Source organism: Acromyrmex echinatior, chromosome 2 (assembly GCF_024713525.1).
Source record: "Acromyrmex echinatior isolate Ae372 chromosome 2, ASM2471352v2, whole genome shotgun sequence".
In the NCBI taxonomy this organism is placed as follows: Eukaryota; Metazoa; Arthropoda; class Insecta; order Hymenoptera; family Formicidae; genus Acromyrmex; species Acromyrmex echinatior.
The window spans coordinates 18,880,009-18,900,319 of record NC_141853.1 but is presented as its reverse complement, the minus strand read 5'-3'; the positions used below and the strand labels follow the sequence as shown (position 1 = coordinate 18,900,319).

At 33.9% G+C, this 20,311-nt stretch overlaps 3 protein-coding genes across 7 annotated transcripts; 2 read left to right on the top strand and 1 right to left on the bottom strand.

The window, feature by feature from the left end:
- Positions 1-1,109: 1,109 nt before the first annotated feature.
- On the top strand, positions 1,110-9,214 carry flfl (serine/threonine-protein phosphatase 4 regulatory subunit 3 flfl). 3 transcript variants are annotated; one of them, XR_015544203.1, is made up of 7 exons: positions 1,110-2,380; positions 2,958-4,556; positions 4,657-4,808; positions 4,968-5,068; positions 5,222-5,418; positions 5,590-6,666; positions 7,149-9,214. XR_015544203.1 is itself a non-coding variant. In XM_011051914.2 (6 exons), the coding sequence occupies exons 1-6, from the start codon at positions 2,183-2,185 to the stop codon at positions 5,674-5,676; spliced, it is 2,334 nt and encodes a 777-aa protein (XP_011050216.1). In that variant the 5' UTR covers positions 1,110-2,182; the 3' UTR covers positions 5,677-9,214. The 3 variants fall into 3 exon arrangements, 1 of the variants encoding a protein (XP_011050216.1); XR_015544202.1 differs by having other exon boundaries at positions 5,590-7,381; positions 7,461-9,214; XM_011051914.2 differs by having other exon boundaries at positions 5,590-9,214.
- On the bottom strand, positions 8,627-13,116 carry LOC105143527 (cilia- and flagella-associated protein 36). Its single transcript, XM_011051912.2, has 5 exons — positions 12,570-13,116; positions 11,296-11,471; positions 10,731-10,921; positions 10,302-10,596; positions 8,627-10,119 (listed from the first exon to the last, which is right to left on the bottom strand). The coding sequence occupies exons 1-5, from the start codon at positions 12,676-12,678 to the stop codon at positions 9,865-9,867; spliced, it is 1,026 nt and encodes a 341-aa protein (XP_011050214.1). The 5' UTR covers positions 12,679-13,116; the 3' UTR covers positions 8,627-9,864.
- A 1,452-nt stretch (positions 13,117-14,568) lies between these two features.
- Positions 14,569-20,218, top strand: Ubc2 (ubiquitin conjugating enzyme 2). 3 transcript variants are annotated; one of them, XM_011051907.2, is made up of 6 exons: positions 14,569-15,096; positions 16,691-16,825; positions 16,931-16,981; positions 17,141-17,273; positions 17,621-17,768; positions 17,933-20,218. In XM_011051907.2, exons 1-6 carry the CDS (start codon positions 14,828-14,830, stop codon positions 18,028-18,030), a joined length of 834 nt encoding a protein of 277 aa, XP_011050209.1. In that variant the 5' UTR covers positions 14,569-14,827; the 3' UTR covers positions 18,031-20,218. The 3 variants fall into 3 exon arrangements, with proteins under 3 accessions (XP_011050209.1, XP_087259419.1, XP_011050210.1); XM_087403293.1 differs by lacking the exon at positions 14,569-15,096 and adding an exon at positions 15,388-15,527; XM_011051908.2 differs by lacking the exon at positions 14,569-15,096 and adding an exon at positions 15,768-16,318.
- The last annotated feature ends 93 nt before the right edge of the window (positions 20,219-20,311 follow it).

Sequence of the window (20,311 nt, the reverse complement as noted above, 5' to 3'; positions counted from 1 at the left end):
ATTTATCATAATTCATAACATTCGCAAATTCGTTTTATACATTAATTTTCAGTGTCCTAATTGTTTTTTTAATTGTTCTATCGAATATAGCAACCGTATTTCTGCGATTCCTACCGAGATGTCGCCTGTATTACGTATGCACAGTATCTTATATTTTTTTCAATAAAATTATCGCTGTTTCTGCAGAGGAGCGAGAAAAGAGAAAAATGTGATATCCGAACGATTACTGGTGTACCGAACTACCAAGTTGTAAATTTAAGAGATATCGCGATGACATAACGATGTCATCAGCGAGATCGGTCTACTTTTCGAGCCGTTATCGAATCAAATACTACTATATATGTGAAAGTCCAATTATCGCCTCGTTTTTAATAAAGAAAATTATCATAATTTGATATTTCAAGAGGAAAATCAGTCAGATTCGCTCTGGACGATTATTATGAATATTAAATAAATACAAACATGTATATTATATTATTCTTCGAATATCATAAATGCGTGCGCGCGCAAACACAGGGAACATTATAATTATTACTCGACATTAATAATTTCCGAGTCATATCACTTCGATTACTTCGAGAAGTCGTCCGGCCATCTTTGACCGTGACGTCAGAAATCGAAGAACCCGGATTCTGGAGAAAATGCATCCGCGCGGAGATGAAATCATCGCATCGTGGCAGCATACGAGGCGATCGTTGCGCGCGTGCGAAGCGCATCTGAAAAAAAAGTCTCGATTCATCGCAATGAAAAGACTGCAAAGTCGCAGAAGTCTGCAAACGAAACTCGTACGTTCGCTGGCACTTGGCTTTACCGACGGCGTGATTCTCGAGGTCATCGCTGCCGTCGTCTTACATGATTTAGATACTACGAGAAACGCATCGAGTTTTCTCTGGCCATCGAGATTCAAAAGATAAGACAAAGTCAACAAAGACAACGGCGAAAAATCGAGGCTTAATATTTTATTAAAAAAAAAGAACAAAAAAAGACCGGATTTACAAGATTCACGAAGGAAGAGAGAGAGAGAGAGAGAAAGAGAGAGTGATTTAAGAATTGTTCGAAAGTCCGTCGACATCGTTCAAATCTCGCGCTATGCGTCCTTGCGTGTCACGCGGTGAACCCCGTGGCGCGTTGTTATGATCTATCATGGCGGAATGTAGTGTTGTGGCTGTTCGGTGTCTATGTCAATTTTAGAGTGTGCAGCTCAGGGGAAAAGGGTGCGAGCGGCGATGCGAGCCGACGGCGACTGTCACGGGTATTCGCATGAGTTAATCGTGTTCCTGTGAGCGTCTATATCGCGGGAGTGGCTATCAGGTAATACCACGGTTTCGTCGTTGCCGCTGCCGCCGTCGCTGCCTCCACCGCCGCCGCCGCCACCGCTGCTATCGCCGCCGCCGCCGCCGCCACCGCCGCTGTCGTCGCGGGAAGAGGAATTGTACACAGCGGAGTGGAAAGATTCACATGCGCAACATTCACTAACCAAAAGTATCGGTATCCAAGCTGGAGAGTCTCGTCGTCGTGCCGGTCGGGACGACGAGTCTAAACTGTCGCGTACATCCCGATTCGTCGCGGCCGCTGCGACACGTGAGAGTGTCGCGGACACGAGATCTTTTCCCGCGCACGATCTGCCTGCTGGATCGAGCTCTCCTTCGAGGGATCGGTTTGTTTAAACCTACGATTTGTCCGGTAAACGTCGCGTTGACGCGACTCGTGGACGCAGTGAGAAAAAAAGACTCCAGGAGAAACTCTCCACGTTCATCCATGACAAGCATCCATTACTCGTGCTATTCATCAAGTTCACTGTTTCAAGGAGCATGCATATGATTGTCGGCTGATCCAATTAGGAACCGACTAGTATAGCTTATGCTCATTATCCATCGCACGAGATTATTCACCTGAAAGTTGTGGACGCTGAACGTGGCTTTTCATGCACTGTCTTTCAGTAGAGAGAGAGAGACACTAACGCATTACCAAACATCTTGTTTATTATACGTATGATGCAATACTAATAAATCTTGAAGGGCATGCAGAAGTCTAACATATCTAGATTTCTGTCCATACATTGTTCCAACAGGTATTTGAAAATTATCTCGTAGAGATAACTGCCGAGAAAACCAAAGATTGAATTGAGAAAGGCATGCGGAAGAATTGGTGATACAGACAGTGCACTAATTAGTTTTACAATATGACGGACACACGTAGAAGAGTAAAACTATATGCTCTTAATGCAGATAGACAATGGGATGATCGTGGTACAGGTCATGTTTCCTCTTCTTATGTAGAGAGATTAAAGGGGATTTCCCTAATGGTAAGAGCGGAAAGCGATGGATCTCTTCTGCTCGAGAGTAAAATACAACCTGATACAGCATATCAGAAACAACAGGTATTAAAAGATTTTATGAATTTGTCTTTCTTATGAGAGAGAGAGAGAGAGAGAGAGAGAGAGAGAGAGAGAGAGAGAGAGAGAGAGAGAGATGTCTATGATTTTTCAAGCATAATCAATATTGATAATTAAATATGCTATTATTTTCGGCAATCTTGTATATAAAATATATACATCTTGTATATATAAATATTCTAATCTAATTTGTGAAAACTAGATGAATAGATGAATGTATATAATTTACTCATAAAAATTTTTTTAATCAAATTTTTTTTAATGTTGCATATTTTCTAATTATAAAATGTGTTTTTGTATTAAAAAAGAAATTAATATTTTTTATATTATACATATTAATGTATTAAATAAATTATAATTTATGCATGACAACATATACACGCGCGCGCGCGTGTGTGCGTGCGTGTGCGTGCGTGCGTGTGCGTGCGTGCGTGCGTGCGTGCGTGCGTGCATGCGTGCGTGCGTGTGCGTGCGTGCGTGTGCGTGCGTGCGTGCGTGCGTGCGTGCGTGCATGCGTGCGTGCGTGTGTGTGATGTATAAGTAAATATATGTATGATTTTAGGATACTTTGATAGTATGGTCTGAAGGAGATAATTTCGACTTAGCCTTAAGTTTTCAAGAAAAAGCTGGCTGTGACGAAATATGGGAGAAGATTTGTCAGGTTCAAGGCAAAGATCCATCTGTAGAAATTACACAAGACATTGTGGAAGAATCTGAAGATGAGCGATTTGATGATATGTCAGATGCTGCACCGCCTATCGAATTACCTCCCTGTGAACTTAGTCGATTGGAAGATATTAATGAGCTCATAGAAAATTGTTTAACGTCCCCAATGAGAAAAGAGAAATTAGCAGTGGCACTAGAATCCGAAGGTTACATTAAGAAATTGCTAAATCTTTTTCATACATGCGAGGATTTAGAAAATATTGAGGGTTTACATCATCTTTACGATATATTCAAAAATATTTTCTTACTCAATAAAAATGGATTGTTTGAAGTTATGTTCAGCGATGATACAATTTTCGATGTTGTTGGCTGCCTGGAGTACGAGCCAACGTTATCTCAGCCAAAGAAGCATAGAGACTATCTTAAAGAGCTAGCCAGATTTAAACAAGCAATTCCTATTACAAATACTGAACTATTAGCTAAAATCCATCAAACATATAGAGTTCAATACATTCAAGACGTAGTGCTGCCAACTCCAAGTGTATTTGAGGACAACATGCTGAGTACATTGAGTAGTTTTATATTCTTCAATAAAGTTGAAATAGTAACTTTGATACAGGATGATGAAAAATTTCTTACTGAACTTTTTCGTCAGTTAACGGACGAAGCGACTTTAGATAGCAAAAGACGCGATTTAGTCCTTTTTTTAAAAGAATTTTGCAACTTTTCGCAAAATCTTCAGCCACAAGGAAAAGAAGGGTTTTATAAAACATTAACAGCACTTGGTATACTCCCTGCTTTAGAAATTACTTTGGCAATGAATGATGCACAGACAAAAACAGCTAGTATAGATATTTTAACTTATATCGTGGAATACTCTCCAAGTGTTGTACGAGATTATACATTACAACAAATAAACAACACGGAACAGGACCAAATGTTAGTAAATGTAATAGTTGCTCAACTTGTTGGAGATAGTGATCCTGAGTTGGGTGGAGCGGTGCAGTTGGCTGGTGTACTGCGTTTACTTTTGGACCCAGAAAACATGTTGGCTTCTGTTAACAAATCAGAAAAGACTGATTTCTTAAATTACTTCTACAAGAATAGTATCGTTACTCTAATAGCCCCTCTTCTGGCAAACACAATTGGAGAACGACCTGCGAGAGAGGATTATAGAACAGTACAACTTTTGGGATTGATCTTGGAATTGTTATCATTCTGTGTGGAGCACCATACGTATCACATTAAAAACTGCATATTGAGTAAAGATTTACTTAGAAGAATATTGGTTTTAATGAAATCAACACACACATTTCTAGTACTATGTGCATTAAGGTTTATGAGAAAGATTATAGCATTAAAGGATGAGTTTTATAATAGGTATATAACTAAGGGCAACTTGTTTGCACCTGTATTTGATGCATTTGTAAGAAACAATGGCAGATACAATCTCTTAGATTCGGCTATATTGGAAATGTTTGAATTTATCAAATTGGTAAGTAATGATTGTTTTTACTTTGTTTAATAAATAATATAATATATTAGAAAGAATTTATAATATTATACTATAATTTATATCTTTTACTATGTTTCAGGAGGATATTAAATCACTATGTTCAAATGTTGTTGAAAACTTCTCAAAGGAATTGGAAGCAATTGATTATGTACAAACATTTAAAGCATTAAAGTTAAGGTATGAACAACATCAAGACAAGTTGAAAGATCGTGATAGAGCTACAATTGACAGGTATATATTGATATATTTTTTTACTATATTTATAATGAAAAGAAGATAAAAAACCCAATTATATGGAACATATTATATTACAAATTACTACTGAACTGATAGCATAATCATTTTTATAAAAATATATTTTTGTAATTTAATAAAATTATTTATATATAGTGTCCCATCGATCTTACGAAACAGTCGGTATCGAAGGGACCAGAGGCAGCTAGACGAGGAAGAGGAATTATGGTTTAATGAAGAAGAAGAGTTTGACGAAGGTGAGCCAATAATAGCACAATAAGACCTATTTCCAATTTCTATTAAAATTTTTCATTGAAAATCATTATTTTCAAATTTTAATCCTATTATTACATTATTATTACCCTTAATCCTTCTATTATTATACATTATTACCCTTAATTTTATTACAGATTCTAAAAGTCATCAGCAACAACAGCAACAGCAGTCTGTATTAAATAACAATACTGCTAATAATAATATTACCTCACAACAACCACAGATCAATAACAGCTCATCAACAACGAATGAATCGCCAATTGCTTCGGAAATAAATCCTTCTCCAGCTATTGATACTGTGGAAAAAACGGGAACAGCACTATTTAAAAAGGTAAAACAAGAGATATAATAGTCGCACAGCATCAGTTTTTATATGCAATTAAAAATTATTGATATTGAAATCCTTGTAGTAATTAAATTGGATTTTAAATTTGTATCAATAAATGATTTTATGTTAATTTCTAGATTTTATAAAATTTATATAAATTTTATTTATTTCTAGGGATTAGTCGATTATGAAGGAGATTCGGATGAGGAGGACGAAGATTCAGAATTAAGTCCTTCCCCAAAACGACAACGATTGTCATAGTAGGCAAACTTAAAAACAACAAAAACATTTGTGATTTTTAATTGCTATTATCATTTCATGCCCCTTCTATATGTAAAAACAGATTTATTCTCTCGTTGTCGGAAGAGACATAAATTGAGCTTATTGCTAAGGAATGGATACAACAATAAGAGTGCTTTTAAAAAAATGTATGGTGGGCACCCATAGGTCTGTCTGTGACACGTGTATAGTATGTGAAACTTAAATATGGTGTGATTGAAAACTAAATAAGCTATATCGACAGAGTGTATCGATAAAACAAAGGAAGCATAAACTTTCTTTAATGAAACGAACAGTGTAGTATTGTGGCATAATACGATGTAGCATGATTTATTGTATAATGCGTTAAAAAAAATAAGAGATACTAAATGAATCACATAGAAAGAGTCCATTCCACTTGTCTGGAAACATTTTGTGCATTAGGAAAGATAATCTCACGGATATTATGAATAGTCTAAGAAGATTGGCCAAAATTAGCCAAGTTCAGTGACTTACAGATACAGGAGAATGAAACGTGTGCTTAGTAAGTACATTGATAAACTGGAATATGTCACAGTTAAACTGAAATGCGTCACAGTTGAGCTGTGACTAAACTGTAATCACAGTGTATCATAGTTATCTCGTAAGTCTGTCAAGGAGAACTTACAATATGTTGTAAGACCGAATTCGGAGAAGACAAAGAGTACATGATGTACCGCACAAAAATAACCGAACGTTTCATTTTGCCATTCGTAAGTTTCTTATCGCCCGCTGGGCAATAAAGAAAGAGAGAGAGAGAGAGAGAGAAAGATTCAATGGGTCAGGCACTATGAAACTTTATCCAGTTCAACGGACGTAGTATTTAGTTTGTATATATATGTATATTTGTAACGATTGTAAAACAACCACACTCATGGATTAAACAGAAATATGCAATTTCTTTAAGGATTCAGTTGCCTTTGAAATACTTTCAATAAATTTTCGGTTGTCAATGTAAGTAGTAGTAATTGTACAATAAATATTTGATTTATGTATATTTATCAGTCTGCACTTCATGCCCAATGTTAATCCTTGATGTGTAAAGTATAACATAAATGTATCGCGGAATATTAGGCTTATGTATAAAATATATTGTTCGTATTTACATGATGGGCACAGCCAAGAATGACAGAAAAGCGCTTTGTAAAAATAGACTTATATACGATTTAGCTTTGTTAAATTATGAACATGTTTATAATATAACGTATAATTTATATATTGGATACAAAAATAGTGTCACAGAGGATGCAATATGAATTTTTAATTTGTGTTTACGCTATTAAATTTAACAAGAGCTGAAGTGTTATAATAAATAATTTCATCTTACAGAAGTAAATAATATTTTCAATTAGATATATATAATCGCTTTAAATTGAAATTTAAGTTTTACTTTACAGTCATCATGTGAGAAGACTAAATTTATATATTTGAATCAGTTCCAGAAAAAAAGTCTACTTCTTTTGGTCCATTTATGCAAGCGGTAAAGTTGACAATGAAAATTTAAATTTAGCATTTGTCATATAATTCCTATAACGTATTACATTAATGATTTTAATTTTTATCATTTTTTTATTGAGTTGATTTTACAGAAAAATATTACAAATTAATGTACAGATTTTTCAATAATATGCCTAATACCCGAAAGAATTTCCAAGACTGCTTTAGGACTGTAAGTACATAATGCAAAACTTGAAATATTGCAGTGAAGATACACATGTACACATATACATATATATTAACTCTTATAGCGAAAGGGATTCAGACGTTAATTCAATCGCAAAATAAATAAATTGTGAATATCTGAGTAGGCAAATTTGCTGGAGCTGAGTGATACATGTACATAAAATGTTGTGCATTTGGACTGATCACAAAAAGAAGTGTAACAAAGGCTAATATTAATTAGTTAAGTAAGGTAATGCTGAGTAATGTTGTTCTTTATGTGTTTTACATATATCCACAATTTATTCGATAATAAAAAAAACAGATATTAAGCCTAGAATGTTATTGGGCGTAAAGAATGTAAGTAAAAAAAAAAGAACAAATGAATTAACATCTAAGTGATACTAGAGAGTAAAAATGCGATCACGTGCTATTTAAATTGAGAAATTTGATATACATTTGTACAGAGTGTGTTACGTTCTTATCATACATTTTATCATCAATAATATTCTTTATTATTTACAAGCTTCGATATTTTTGTTTCTATTTTTTATTAACATTTATTAATATGCATTATATTAAATTAAAAAATAGAACGAGCAAATATATTTTCTTGTTACAAATTCATATTTGTAGAATAAAAATACACTTTTAATAGGAAGTAAAATAAATCCAAATAAATTTGCTAGCACAAGATCATTATAATCTCATATTTATTGGCTGCTCTGAAAATGTTGGTGTTTTATCATGTCTTCTATTAATACAATATTTCATATTTATTATAATATTATTACATAATATAACTTTGAACATATAATATGACAGTTTAAAACATTCTGCCTCAGAACCGTCGCCGAGATCGCAACATACATTTTTCAACCGTCACATTGATATAACATTAAAAGAAGAAAATATGTCGAGACGTGCACACATTGTACAATATCACATGCTAACACTAGCATGCGTTTTAATTATATAATAAAACAAGATAAGCTTTTTCTTTTTGAGAGTATATATATACATATATATATATATATATATATATATATATATATATATATATATATATATGCAGAAAAAGAAATCTTTTTATATGAAAAGCTATTCGAGAATTTTGTGAATTAAGAGCAAGTATAAGATATACAATCCTGTGTGTATTATGGTAATAAGTGAATGAATTGTAATTGAAAAAGGATATTTTGCATTTTATTCTACTGGGGAATGAAAGAAATAATCAGGCAACAAAAGTGATATCTAAATGCAGGATTCATAGCACAAAACGCGCAACTATTATACAGAAAGTTGCTTAACTTTTATGAATTTTTTGCCTAATATTGTATAATCAAATTCTAACTTGGTTATAGCGAACAGTTCACTTCTAATATTCAAAATTATTAGTTGAATACTATTGTAGTATTAAATAGAGCGATATCTGCAGCAATAGGAAGAATTAATTAAATTTAACTTAAATATTAATTATAGTTATAAAAATAGGTATTAATATAAATATTAATGATAGGTATTAATATAAATATTGATGATACATTTATATATATGTATATATTTCATGATAAAAAGAATTTATTTTTGCTTGCTGCAGATAGATATTGATTTCTATTATTCTACAGAGAAAAATATACGTTAATATTTCATTAAATAATAAGAAAAGTTAGATATTTATATGTTTAGTGTACTTATTGCTGGTATTATGCTATGAATCCGTTTCATTTATTAGAAAGTAGTTACAAAAAAGTGAGAATGATAAATGTGTGTTATACAAATACAGTGTGTTGTAGAGGTGCGAAAAGTATTTAATTAAATAAAATTTAAAATTAGATGAATACTTGGTAGCAAAAATAATCTACCTTAATATTTACTTTAAATTCCTGTTGAATACAGAAACACAATTTATGTTTGATAATTAACATGACTTAATCTAATTTTGTGAAATAATTGGAGTTCTTTAAATATTATTTCATAATACTTTTTTGTATATTTATATTTATAAACGTGCACTTTAAAAAGTTCTTATTGAATATTTTATACTTATACAAATATATTATTATATATAATACTGATTGTGAGGAAAAATATTTAAAATGCAGTATTTTTTTTATTAAACGTAGTTTTGTTTAAAAAATCAGACTTTAATAAGATAAAATACATGGATGTATTTGCAGATATTAAATAAGTTTTGTTTTGTTTATTCTGTATGAAAATATTAGGAATAAAAGTTTTCTTAAAATGACAGGACATAAAAATATAAAAACAACTTGTAGGTTTTCATACATTTCTCGCAGACTAAATACAACTTTACATATACTACTTTTCTAGATATCATAATTATTTAATTTGTGTTATTTCTTTTGTGTGAAGCACTTTATTGGAATTGCAAGCTTAAGACTTCTACAGTTAATTATGAAAAACTAATATATTGTATAATATATATTTTATATATATATGTATATATATATATATAATGCAAAATTAAAATTATTTATGCACAACTTCAGCTTTCAATCGAGCTGCTAGAGCCCTTCGTACTTGAAGTATTGAAGGATCTATAACTTGCGCTACTTCCAATTCTTGTTCTCCTTTCAGAGTTGCTTCAGCAACTGTTCTAGCGGAGCTCGGACGAGTTTTGTTCATTTCTAGCTGATGGCTCCTAGCTTCCTTTTTTAAAGCCACAAGTTTATCTCGCCTGGCTTTCAGATATTCTTGCCTCTTTTTAATATCTTCTGTATTCATCTGCAAAATGGAAGCAATACAATATATTTTTATTTTCATACATATTATATTGTAGATTAAAATCTTCTAGTCATGTTCATTTGTCTATTTATTTATACGTTTCATTTATCTATTTATTTGTACGAAAATTATTTGTACGTGTATTGATATCACATAAATACAAGTAAATCAAAAGTAAATACCTCGTCTTCATCAGCTTTCTTTTTTGAAGTCGGTATTGGTTTGAGAGGCTCGTTCTTCTTAAGTTGAAGTTTATCTAATGACTTTTTCTCAACCGATATGGTAGCACACTCAACTTCTTCCGTTGACTCGTCATCCGAAGTATTCCTGGAATCATCTTTCGATTTTCTTAATGCTTCTTCCAATAACGCTCTTTCATTGTGATATTCGGCAGCTAATCGCTCGTGTTCAGCGATCAATGTTGTTCCTGAGGATATACCTGGTTCTTCTTCGCTTTGATCTTCCAGAACACGTTTGCTGTGCACATATATGAAAGATACATGATTCCTCCGACACAAAAACTGTTCCAATTTTTACAAACATCTCTAATTCTTGTACGCCTCCAGTAGACATATTGACTAGTTTATTGATATATTTACGATATAACGTACTGTATCAAATCCTCCATGACCAGTTCGTCATCAAGAAAGCCATCAGTTTCGTATACGAGAGAGGCAGGTGTGAGACCGTATTTTTGTTCGATCATATTTAGCGCTTGCAGCTGGAGCTCCAAGTTCTTTTGTGTCATCATTCTTTTGAATATTTCATACTCATTTGCCGCCCATATCTGTTCGAATAGATTCTGTAAAATATGCGGTGATATAATTTTTAGGAAAAGAACGATGGATACAAAATACAGATAAATTATATCGTGTAATTTTCATGAACTAAAATTTATTTTTTTGTATTATAAGATGCATTTGGAGAGCCGCTATTAGCGCTATTTGTATCATTGTATCTTTGTTTTACGTCTAATAAACAATCAAGATAGAATGATAAAAGCGCTAATAGCGTCTCCCCAAACGCACCAAAAATCTTTAAATATTATATACAATGTCAATCTTCTTTTTTTTTTAATGTCGCGAAAACAATCTCGATTTTAATCTTTTGAAACAAAGCACGAGTAAAACGTAATTCTTTATACAGACATTATGGATGTATGTGTAATGGTCATACTTGTTGAAAATGTATTGGGATCTTTGTATCTCTGTTAACGGTGCATGCGTGTTCGAATTGTTCCGGTGTGATACCCATATCTTCCATAAAGCATCCAAGCAGCAAGTCGACCAAGTTTTTGTACTCCTGATATATTTTCCGATACTCTTCGCAATCTTCGGTGTTAGCCTCGAAAACTACAATTATTGGAAAGACTTTATAAAATATTTATTTATTTTACTACAAATAAATGCGCCTTATATTATACAACATTCGGTGAAAAGTTTTCCAATTCTACGACTTCTACTTCCATTACGAAGAAATTATACGAACACATTCTGAAAGATATTAATTTACACGAATGTGTGTATGGTACTTCCGTTACAAGCCACACTATAAGATTTCTCTTTATTCTTTCTACATTAAAAAAGGCTCTCGTACTAATTATATAGAAAATTTGGTGAAATGAGTCAGTTTTTTATATAATATATAACTTATAATGTGATGAACAAAAGATATTTTTGAACTGATGTATCAGAGATGTAAAACTCAAAGTATTATAGCTCAAAATTTATTTTTAATGAGGACTTTCCATTTTAGTGATACAAGACATAAGCTATCATTCTGTTTTTCTTACCATTCAAAGAGTAACAAAGATAGAACGACATTTATATTGATTTGTATCATCAAATGGAAAGCACCCATTGAGCCTCATGTTTATGATCTTTTTGTCTACATTATAAGTTACATTATTTGTAAAAACTAACTCATTTCCAGGATTCAATTTTTCATATAATATCCAGATAACAACGTGTCTATCTTGTCGCTTGCTATGTATTGTTATCAGAATTGCAGCAAACTAAATCTTTATTTATTGGACAACAATGTCTTCACGATATGATAACATTGAATAGCAAATTGTCAGCAATTTGCCGACAATTTTAAAATCGTTAAAATTCGTACTATTGCCATCATATTGCCATAATAATATGCGCAGCATCATATAATGTCGTCATATTGCCGACAACGCAAGATAATATTGATACAGTTATCTTGCTGTTAAACTACTGGTAATATATATACACATTGTCTGCATGTTGCTATAATGTCGGTATATCGATAATATTCGAAATCATTGAAGACAAATTTATGGCAAGTTACCAGCATCATAATTAGCAATCACAGATTTGTGCGACTTTGCCGAGACAGGCTTTGCTATCTGGGTATATGATCCTTTTACTCGAAGAACTGATGAGATTTGTCAAAAGAAAAGTATTTCCAATGACTGTACGAACCGAGGGACTTTTCCTCGATGAAGCTCAAAAGGGGCGAGGACCAAATAGGACCTTGCAAAAATCCGATCAAGGAGTCGAACACCCAAGCACTGTCGTCCTTATCATTCATTTCGCCAGGTTTGTCTCTAACGTCGTCGTGAATTTGCACACTTATGCCGATCGAGTATTTCCTATAGGAACGTCGTATGTCTCCAACACGATATTTCTCTCTTAACTTAGCAAGTTGTAGTCATAGTTACGACGGACAAACATGAGCCGTTAGAATTAGACTTGCGTCAGTTTGTTCATCGGAATCGATGAACGCATATCTTCTTTTGGTTTCGATTGCATACAGATAGCTTTTAGATACAAGCAGAGATACTTATTTACCTTGGAAATAAAGATCAATATCCGTTTGGAGATAGTAAAAAAGAAATGCTTCATCCAATTCATAATACATATATTAAGATTCAAATTATTTTAAGATGTTATTCGAAATAAAAGACTCACGATTTTCATGAACTGTAAAAAAATTTATTTATTTGCAGAATAGAAAATTTATGTACATTAATTTATTTAGGATTTTTAATAATATTTTTTTATGCAGATATTTTTATAAAAAGAAAAGGATAAATAAATATATTCAGATTATTAATCCGAATATATTTATTTAAAATTCGAAAAAATTGAATTTAAGTTATTAAAGATGCTTCTTGATTTTTTTTGTTATACGGGATGATTCAATTTAATCTTGATAGATAAATATTTCGAAAATGTTTGCTTGTTAAGATTAAAAATGAATCACCCTCTAGAAAAATTATATATGTGTAACAGAATTTAAAAATAAGTTCCTAAAGAGTAGTTTGTAATTAACGTGTTGAATGACATCAATTAGATACAGCGATTTCAAACAATGGGATTTAACTTAATTGACAATTAATTTATCAAAAAATATTCACATTATATTATTATACTTTGTTAAAGCAGAATAATTTTTTGTTGTATAATACATGGAAAGCAAGATTAAATTAAGGACGACGACTAATTAGAATAAATTTTTCAGTGATTCAAGCAACTCTATAGTTGGATTAATCGCTGATTAAATCGATTGAAGTTTTTTTATTTTTTTTTATTTTTGCACTAGAATTTTTTTGATCGCTTTCGCCAAATATTCACCGAACACATACATCTTTTATTTGAAGTTCCAAAACTATAGAAAATAGACCATAAACAACAGACTATAGAAAAAAGAATCTATAGAAAACAGATCTTTTGTATCATGTAATGCGTACACATTCAGCTCCACATATTGAAGAATGACATGATTGAAGAATGATAAGGCATTTCTTTGAAAAATTTATGAATCTGCTATTGTTACCCATATGGCCCATTTCCACAATATAGGGTTACCTGAGGATTAAAGGTAACCAAGAAATTCATGAATGAATTTCATTAATGAATCTGTTGGTAACTTTAATCTTTAGGTAACTCTATATATTGACATGTAACAATAGTTGATTCATAAATTTCTTTTCAAAAGTCTTATCTTATTCTTCAATATGTAGAGCTGAATGTGTATGCATTGCATGATACAAAACAATACAAAAAATCTGTTTTCTATAGTTTTTTTTATATAGTCTATTTTCTATATAGTTTTGGAACTTCAAATAAAAGATGTATGTTTAATATTTGGCGAAAGCGATCAAAAAAAATTCTAGTGCAAAAATAAATATCTGAGCAGATTTAAAGTTTATACAAAATAACGGGTGAAAAGAGAAAGGAGGAAGAAAGAGAGACAAGAGAGCCATTATTTCATTAAGCGATTACCCGTAATATTCTCTCTTTAAGAATTGAAAACATATAATTACAAAATATATAATTACAAAAATAGATAATAAATAATGCGTTGTGATAAGGTGATTGAGTGAGAGAGAGAGAGAGAGAGAGAGAGAGAGAGAGAGAGAGAAGTAGTCGACGACTGCGCGCTCTCACGGTGCGCTAAGGAATCTTCCAGTCGGTCGGTGATCGCGATCATCGCGACGGTCGAGGTCCCCCCAACCGCAGGGAAAAACACCGCCTGTGGGTGCCGGTAGTGCCGGGCGCGCCGGGTTCCACGGTGCCGATCACAGCGCCCGTGAAAACGCGTCGTCAGGTTTGCTAGCGTCCGCCGCCGCGGCGACAGAGTCAACATCCGGCGACGCAGAGATGCGCACGTTTCGGCGCTCGCTCAGGGGAGAAGGACGCCGCGATCGTGATTTCGGAACATGAAAGTGAGATGAATGGTCGCGATCCGAGGACGAGGGCCTGAGGAGCGCTGGGCTTCCGGGACAAGACAATCCGCGAGGGCGATTCGAATTCCGCTGTCTCGTCCGTGCGCTTGTCCACGATTATTTCTTAGTGTCGTCGCATACCCACGACCGTCATCATCATCATCATCATCCTCATCATCATCATCATCATCACATCATCATCGCCGCTGTCGCCGTCGATCCATTGGAGGACGGTCGCGACAGAACCGTGCCGATTCGCTGTGCGCTGCGCGTTTCACGTGAGTGCTATTGCTGTTGCTCCTGCTGTTATATCGAGAACGATACGATCTCGTAATAGGGCGGATTATTCCCGAGTTCCGCGTACTCCCGCTTGACCTGACTCGCGAGGACAATAAGCCGGAGCCACCGCCGCCGCCGCCGCCTCCGCCTCCGCCTCCACCGCCGCCGCTGCTGCCGCCGCCGCCGCCGCCGCCGCCGTCATCGTCGCCGTCGTCGCGTGCATCCCACCCCCGATCCGCGCGGCTCCATTATCCCGGCGACACCGTCGCCGCGCCGAGGGAAGTAGGGAACCGTCTCGCGGATCTCGCATCTGAAGCGGCGGACCGGTCCTTCCCCGTCTCCCTGCCTCACCCCCTACCGTCGGCGACCCGGCGAAGCTAGGCTTGCCGCGAGACGACAGCAAACACGGCGTGGACACATCGGACACGAGGTACATCAACGCAGCACCGCTTTTATCAATCGCTTCGGCTCGCGAACGAATAATCGCGGAGGGATAAAGGAGAGGGTTAGGAAACAGCCAGAAATGGCACTGTGTGTGTGCGTGTGTCCTAAAAGGGACACGGGTATCTATAGAGAACGAAGAGGGAGTCATGTAGACGACACATCGGAGAATGTACGTCGATCGTTCCGAGCTCCGAGCAAGAATGTACCCGGCGTTCACTGTCGCCTGTCGGAACCAGAGTCTCGCTGCTTGCATCTTGCCTGCGCGAGAGCTACGAGAGAGGAAGAAGCCTGAGAGAAAGACAGAGGCGAGAGAGCGAGAGAGAGAAAAACGCGTGTTCGTCCGTGAAGGGAAATCAATTTTGGGCGCGTTGAACCCCCCTTGAGTCGCCCGATCGCAGGCAACAAACGCACTAATGACATTAAACGAATCTTATTTCGTTCTTTTTCAGTCTACCCGGCGGACCGTCATGTACATCTCTTCTCGGTTCGCACGTCGTTTCGGCTTCGAGTTAGACAACGCTACGCGAGACGCCGTTTAGTATTAAAAATACGACGCGTTAGATATCCGTCCCGAGTGAGACAGGACACTTCTCTGATGACGATCAAATACGCGTGATGTTTATGTTTTTCCTTGCGCAGGAAGGGAGGGGACGGTTGGAAGGGCAAAGAATAGAAAATCCTGTGTTTTGTATTTGACCGAGATTCTTTGTTGTACGACTCGTCGTCTCTCTGTCGAAAATACAGAAAAAGACCGTTTCCGGAAGCGTTTGATTCACGGTGCATTATTAATTTACATCATTGCGTTTTCAACACTGCTGTTCAAATTGTGCTTTCGATTTACTTTATAAGATCTGTTTATTCCGCTTTATTTGTTGCACATGTGACATTAGTTTCCATAAACATACACACACACATAAAATTCGATCTATTAGTGTTTCTCCTTTCTTTCCAATGGATTTGATTTATGCATTATATGACTATAGCAAAACGAATACAGAAACTCAATGTGTTTTCAATCATGCTCCATTACTATGTTTCAAAATTAGTTTTGCTTTTATAATGCTTGTCCTTTAGTCACTTATTTCCGTTAAATTTATAATTTGCACAATTTCTATGTAATTAATAAAATATATGTTTTTTTTGTTATAGAGTCATGTCGTCAGGAGCAGGTTCTAGTGGAACTGGGCGAGGTCGTGGTTCCTCCTTGGCAGACAATAAACCAGACAGTAAAGAAGCTAAGCCAAATCCAAAGATGTCGAAAGCTTTAGGAACGTCTGCTAAGAGGTAAAGCAATAGAGCCATATTTCGTGATACATGATGATAACATGTATTTATTTTAACATTACAGTAATTTGTGATTACTAAATATTTTTAATATTAATATTTTAGGATACAGAAAGAACTGGCAGAAATTACGCTAGATCCACCTCCCAATTGCAGGTATAATACCATTGTCATTGATTATAATTCTTTTTGAAATAATATTTTGCCGAATTGTAGTTACATAATAATATGAATTATAGAACAGTTTTATACTTATGAGAATAATATATAGTAAATAATAATAATAAAATTAATTGTTGATAATTCGTTTTATAGTGCAGGACCAAAAGGTGATAACTTGTATGAATGGGTTTCTACCATATTGGGTCCTCCAGGTTCGGTTTATGAGGGTGGTGTATTCTTTCTTGATATACATTTCTCGCCAGAATATCCTTTTAAACCTCCTAAGGTAAGTTGATAGTTCCATTAATTTTATATTTTGATAATATTTATTTGTACAGGATTATAACAACAACGTCAAAGTGAAGAAAATAAATGAAAATTTAAATAAAAGTATTATTTAAATTATTGTCATTTTTCTATATAAGACTTGAAATATCTGTGTATTTTAAATAAATATTTACATTAATATTTATAATAATTATCTGTATAGAGATTAGTAAATGTTGCAATATTAGTAATTCCTTGCATCTAAAACATTTTTAGAAAATTTTCAATTATTTAATTTATTTTAGTAAAATAATGAGTGCGACATACGTTTTAATAATTATGTTTCAAAAATATGTTACTCTACAGGTTACATTCCGAACACGCATCTACCATTGCAATATAAATAGTCAAGGAGTTATTTGCTTGGACATCTTAAAGGATAATTGGTCTCCTGCGTTGACAATTTCAAAAGTCTTACTGTCAATATGTTCCCTTTTAACAGACTGCAATCCAGGTAAGCGAATTATTTATGAGAATTTATTTAAAATTGATATACGATATGTATATTGCAAATAATGAATAAATTTACAATATGTTTTGTTTTTAAAATAACATTCTTTAGATAACATATTTTCTTTTGATGTAATTATGTGGATCTTAAATAATTTTATCTTGCAGCTGATCCACTGGTAGGTAGTATAGCCACGCAATACCTACAAAATAGAGAAGAACACGATCGCATAGCGCGGCTTTGGACCAAGCGTTATGCTACATGAGCATATTCTTTATTCATATTAAACTCCTATTAGTCTCATGCCAACTTATGATCATTGCTGCTCTCATACAACTTGTCTCATATGTAGCCTGTACACATCCTTATGATCATGTTGGTCAAAAAACACAAATGAGCAAAGACCGTTTGAGATCAGCTCAAACATGATTGTGATGTGCTTTTATGTAGAGTATGTAATGTGCCTAAGGACGGATGAATGTGCGTGCAAGTGTTTAAATAGTGTGCTAGGGCATAACGAGACAGGAGTTTTTCACTTAAAAGTTACAATGAGATAGTATTTAAATGGATTGTATTGTTTACAAAAACAATACCACGCACAATGCTGCTAATGTTTCTAGAATAGGAGATAACATGAACAATATTGGTAATCTAAACTGTAAGTAATTAATAGATATATAGGCAATAAGACGTAAACGTAGAGGCCCATTTTTCCATAATTGAATTCCCATATTTTTATATTGAATTGTCTTAAATTTAAATTATTATGTTCATACATGTGACGCCTGACTCAAAATACAGGCTAATAGCATGTAACTATAATTTAGCTATGCTGCAAAACTATCGCATACAATTTTGTGTTCATAATACAGTAATTGTAATGTTCTGCATGAAGCAGACATTAAGATTATACTTGCGTATCAGACATAATTCAGTTGTCTGGGCCCACTCGCAAAAATATATTGTAATTGTAAATAAATATTATTTACTGTATACTTATACACTGGTACATTCAAAAAATCTTATAATTCTGACCTGGATTTATATTCTGTCTATACCATATACGTGTATGTATAATTGATGTTTTAATGATTGCATTGATAATTCTGATTCACTAATTCTGATTAGCAATTTCGTATCCTTTTTTATACTAGATGATCCGAAATTCACGAATTTGGAGTACAGGGCACGATATTTTATGCTGAAACAAACAAGTAAAATTTTTAGTAAAATTGCGTCTGATAAATAATTTTTGCGCTTATTTGTTAACTTCAATCTGCTCTCCTGCAAAAACTATTGTACACAATTTTGCTAAAGGAAAAAGTTGAAAATATTATGTCCTATATTTCGGATCACTCTATATATTATAGCTTAATTTTTAACATAAGTAGAGAAAGAAAATTTTAATAATTGGCGCTAACCAATGTTGCTGCAATCCAGCAACGTTCTTAGACTTTTTATCTTGTATTATTTTTATCTTGTATCTGAAGGGATACTTACATATCAATTTTGTTGCATACTTGAACTCTAAAGTCCGAGCATGCTAGAGATATTTTCACTGTCTTCAATGTGTCAGGTATATGTATGTCTCCTGAATAATTTCTCGTAGTTTTTTATATCATATGAAAATTAGATCAACAAGGTGATTAAAATCACTTTGTACATATCTGTTCTAAAATATAGATAGTTGCTTAAAAATATCGGGTAGTGTGAGTGTAATTATAGTTCAATGAAAAAAAAAAATGATGAAGCAAAGGAGAGAGTTTGCTCGACGAATATTGATATTGTACAGTTTATTGTGTAAAATGTAAACACTCTTTGCATCCTTTTCGTCGCGAAATTCGAGGAATGTAAATATTGCGTGAAATGCATGTGCAAAATATGCGAATCGCGTAAGTTCCTATTATAACAAAAATTGAATAATTTTTAATTTAGTCGGCGAACTTTGGCTTTTTATACTTTGTAAGCCAATATGCAGTTTTACAACTTTATGAATTAAAATGGAAAATAAGTCTTGATCCTGCCTCGGGATTGTAAATAGATCATTATGCATAAGATAATACATATATATGCCCGCGTGCACTTGAAAATTATCAGAATATTAAAGAAATATGGATTTCTCGTTATTTCTAAAAATGTCGTTATATATTAACTCGAAACGAAAGCACGCTCTTTTAAAATCGATCTGAAAATAGAAGCGCATTATAAAATCTCTTTTGTAAAAAAGCATGGGAAGCAAGGGAAAAGCCTCGTGGCATTTATCTGCACAGTTTCGATGATCTAAAATTACAATACGCCGGGAAGTCAGTTGATCCATGAACACTTTTATTTGCGTATATAAAAAGTATGAATGTCAAACAAAGAAAAAAGCAAATGTACGAAGGTCAGTCTTATATATTGATAAACAATCTTTTAATGATATAACGAATGAAATACAATTTATTATACGCTGATTTCTTCAGTAGTTATTATTGTTACCTTTCCTTATCTTTTCTTAAAGATCTTTTCAATTACATTCTGCGAAGTTTAAATTTAAATTAAATTTG

Excerpts from the sequence above, each read along its gene's own strand:
- flfl (XM_011051914.2), top strand. The coding sequence starts at position 2,183 with ATGACGGACACACGTAGAAGAGTAAAACTATATGCTCTTAATGCAGAT. Across the intron at positions 4,809-4,967 it reads GATAGAGCTACAATTGACAG|TGTCCCATCGATCTTACGAA; the intron begins GTATATATTGAT and ends ATTTATATATAG. Across the intron at positions 5,419-5,589 it reads GAACAGCACTATTTAAAAAG|GGATTAGTCGATTATGAAGG; the intron begins GTAAAACAAGAG and ends ATTTATTTCTAG.
- Ubc2 (XM_011051907.2), top strand. The coding sequence starts at position 14,828 with ATGGTCGCGATCCGAGGACGAGGGCCTGAGGAGCGCTGGGCTTCCGGG. Across the intron at positions 17,274-17,620 it reads ATCCTTTTAAACCTCCTAAG|GTTACATTCCGAACACGCAT; the intron begins GTAAGTTGATAG and ends GTTACTCTACAG. Across the intron at positions 17,769-17,932 it reads TTTAACAGACTGCAATCCAG|CTGATCCACTGGTAGGTAGT; the intron begins GTAAGCGAATTA and ends TTTATCTTGCAG.
- LOC105143527 (XM_011051912.2), bottom strand. The coding sequence starts at position 12,678 with ATGAATGATAAGGACGACAGTGCTTGGGTGTTCGACTCCTTGATCGGA. Across the intron at positions 10,922-11,295 it reads TCCCAATACATTTTCAACAA|AATCTATTCGAACAGATATG; the intron begins GTATGACCATTA and ends CATATTTTACAG. Across the intron at positions 10,597-10,730 it reads GTCATGGAGGATTTGATACA|CAAACGTGTTCTGGAAGATC; the intron begins GTACGTTATATC and ends ATATGTGCACAG.